The 3,508-nt window shown below is 46.1% G+C and overlaps 1 protein-coding gene across 1 annotated transcript in view; it reads right to left on the bottom strand.

Moving 5' to 3' along the window:
• Positions 1 to 3,508, bottom strand: part of LOC102377386 — a 22,919-nt gene that overhangs the window by 7,425 nt on the left and 11,986 nt on the right. The window contains exon 7 of the mRNA XM_006016188.3: positions 2,723 to 2,839. Within this exon, the coding sequence (XP_006016250.2) occupies positions 2,723 to 2,839 (117 nt within the window). The remainder of the gene's footprint in view (positions 1 to 2,722; positions 2,840 to 3,508) is intronic.

Here is a 3,508-nt window from a genome sequence, read left to right as displayed (position 1 = left end):
AGCAGAGAAGCTGCTGGGTTTTCAGTACGGTGACTCCATGGAAGGTACTGTCATATTAACACATCATAGAATCATAGAAAATGAGGGCTGGAAGAGACTTCAGGAGGTCATCTAGTTCAACCCCCTGCTCAAAGGAGTATCATCCCCAACTATATTGTCCCAGCGAGGGCTTTGTCTACCTGAGTCCTAAAAACCTCCAAGGATGGAGATTCCACAACCTCTCTGAGTAACCTGTTCCAGTGCTTTGCTACCCTCCTCATGAAAATGTTTTCTATATTTTTGTTTTCTATAAATGTTCTTCTAATATTTAACCTAAAATTCCCTTGCTGCAACTTGAGACCATTGCTCCTTGCTCTGTCATCTGCCACTACTGAGAACAGTCCAGCTCCATCCTCTTTAGAGCCCCCCTCTTTGGAGGTAGTTGAAGGCTGCTATTAAATCCCCTCTCGGTCTTCTCTTCTCCAGCCTAAATAAGCCCAGTTCCCACATAAGTCATTAGTCCCTAGCCCCCTAACCATTTTCACTGCACTCTGCTGGACTCTCTCCAATTTGTCCACATCCTTTATGTAGTGGAAGGCCCAAAACTGGACACAGTACTCCAGATGTTGCCTCACCAGTGCTGAATAGAGAAGGATAATCACTTCCCGCAATCTGCTGGCAATACTCCTACTAATTCAGCCCAGTATGCCGTTAACCTTCTTCGCAACAAGGGCACACTGTTGGCTCATATTCAACTTACTGTCCACTGTAACCCCCAGGTCCTTTTCTGCAGAGCTGAAAAGGACCTAGTCTCTCTGCTTGGTTCCCCAAGATGCAGTTTGAAATCACCCCAATACACTGCTGTTTCTGGAACCTGTGGACTTGACACGCCCTGGGATTTTCAATTTTTTTCTTCCTGGAGGGAAATGAAGTCACTGAAGACTAAAGTCTGGGAGGGGGAAAGTAACAGAAAACCTTGTTGTGACACAGCAGTTCTTTCAGTGCTCAGCCCCAGGGGCTGTGGAGGAAGGGATGTGATACACTTCTCCTTGAGGGAAGTAGCAGACTCCATTGTCCTTCATGAGAAGGGCAGGGCTGCTCAAGGACAGACGTGCTGAATCAAGGGCACCATGCACCTGCCAGAGCCAAGTGTTGCCCAGATAGCTCGGCAGGCTACAGGCATATGAAGCCTAGTATTCTCCTAGCAGTGGCCAGTACCTGTAGCTCTGCAGCCAAGATCCTAAAGGTGGGAGTGCCAGACACCTGCAGGATACATCGAGATTTTGCGGCACAAATGTCAGCCTTACATTCTGCGATGGGCACTACACAGGGCTCCTTTTTGCAATGACAGATGACTGGGGATGGGGTGTGCACAACAATACAGTGTTTGCTAGGTATATCTGATCCTGCCTTGGGGCAAGGGGGATGGACTGGGTAACTTCTTCTGGTACGTCTGCCCTATTTTCCATGTCCCTTACCCACTGAAACAAGGGCTGGAAGGAAATCAACTTCCAAACTGGAGGGTAGGAGACCAGCCCAAGGCAGAGGGAGGAGGGGACTGGGAAACAACTGAAAGCAAGGGGAGGAGAGAGACTAGTGCAGGGAAGTCTCAAAGCAGGGTGGCAAGAATGCAGGCAGGTGATCCACCGGAGCATCTTTACAGTGATTCAGGAACAGCTCACCACAGATGCAGAGAGACTGTGTGGGTTATGATGTAACTTGTAACATATTCTCAATCTCCAGGTGAATCTGAGAAAAGTCACAGTCCAAGTGATTTATGCAGGGCAGTTATTCAGGTTAAACTTGTTTTTTGACATTTGGTGGTGAAAACCTGATGCGGGATGTATTTCTAGTCATGATGCCCTCCCTGCCTCAGCTGTCTCTCTGACAAGACCAGAAAGCAGAGATCTAACACTTTACTCAGGTATGTAAGTGCAGACAGAAAAAGTGCAGATGGGCATTTTACTGTCTGACTTCCCTGCCCAGGCATTCAAGATGGCTTTGCTATTCTCACAGAAAGAGGAGGAGGAGGAGTCTGTTGCAACTTTTGCAAACAGATGCCTGGCCTCAGGTGAGAGTTGACTGTATGCAGCATTTCACCTAGAGGGAAACGGTTTTTAAAATTCCCAATGATTTTGGCTACCTTCGTAAGTCATTAGTACCTGTGGGAAAGCAAACAATTGCAGGCTTCCGGAAAGGTATGTGTAACTCGCTGTACAAAACACTTCATCCATTAAGAATTTGCATGAGTGGTTGAAGCAATCAGAAAAATGCTGGAAATTCTGAACCTAACTCATTCCAGGCAACATCAGACAAAAAGATTGGACTCAACTTTGGTCCCGATGCTGCAGCTTTGGCTGGGGCAGAACTCCCAAAGGTTTCAGTGGAACTTGTGCTCAAGTTTAACCTAAAATCCAAAATTTCAAATTCGTAAGACCTTAGGTCAATCTTAATATAGTCATTTACCATTTTAAAGGGTGTCCTAATTCAGTGCTACTCATCCGTTTTCATAGCGGACCTACCCATGGCTTCCTGACTATGTAAAGGGTGGGGTGGTTGTGATCCCCAGACACGTTTCCATCCCCAATGTGACCACCTATTCCCTAAGGAGTTTGTCCCATTATCATAGTATTATAGTATCATAGTACGTAGGGTAGGAAGGGACCTAAACAGATCATCAGGTCCGACCCCCTGCCCTGGAATTATAGAATTCCTAGAGTCCTACTCAGAAATTAACACTTACTGCAATGATGCCAATGGTTACTTTCAGGCAAGCCCAGAGGACCCCAGTTGCTAGAATGATGCTATGTGCGAGGGTAATTCCATGCAGACTTGTCAGCAGCAGAACACACAAGCAGAGCTGAGAGGCAAGAGACAGAGAAACCATGGAACTGCCATTTTTAAGCTGTGCAAGTCCAAAGATGCAAAGTGACTGAGGCGATCTCACCAGCTCCCAGGGGACAAAGGGGGTACAGCTTAAAAAGCAGAATACCTCTCCCTTAGGAAAACATGATAGTACCAAAGTGGGGAAGCAAGGACTTACATTATACCCTTTAAGCTATACCAGCACCAGCAATATGCTCACAGGATACAGCAGTAGTAAGAAGCATACTGGAAAGGGAATGGTTCATATTGAACCCCCTTCCTCCAAAGAGGGCTCTGTGGTTCACTGTAGATATCTGATGATTTGGGTTGCTACCCAACCTCTGCTAGGTCAAGTTGTTCTGTACTAGATTGCAATTCTCCCACATCCAGTATTTTCATGCCAAACATAGAGGCAGCAGTTCAAATGATACCCAAGCAGGAACTGCACAAGCTGCAAAGCTATTTGTTGATAAGCCTTTCCCACTTGAGGAATGTGGAAACAGTGGTATGGAAATACTTCTGGGAGTCATTGCACCTCTGGGCAAACTTCCTTCCAAATAGTATGATACTGCTTCAGCTTTGTCTGACATGACAAGGAGAAAATATTATCTAGATCAATATTGTGGACTTTAGCCATATTTCCCTTTAAAGGCAATTAGGTAGG

This window comes from Alligator sinensis, unplaced genomic scaffold (assembly GCF_000455745.1).
Source record: "Alligator sinensis unplaced genomic scaffold, ASM45574v1 scaffold366_1, whole genome shotgun sequence".
In the NCBI taxonomy this organism is placed as follows: Eukaryota; Metazoa; Chordata; order Crocodylia; family Alligatoridae; genus Alligator; species Alligator sinensis.
Note: the sequence above shows the minus strand (reverse complement) of the source record. Positions and strands in the feature narration are given on the sequence as shown.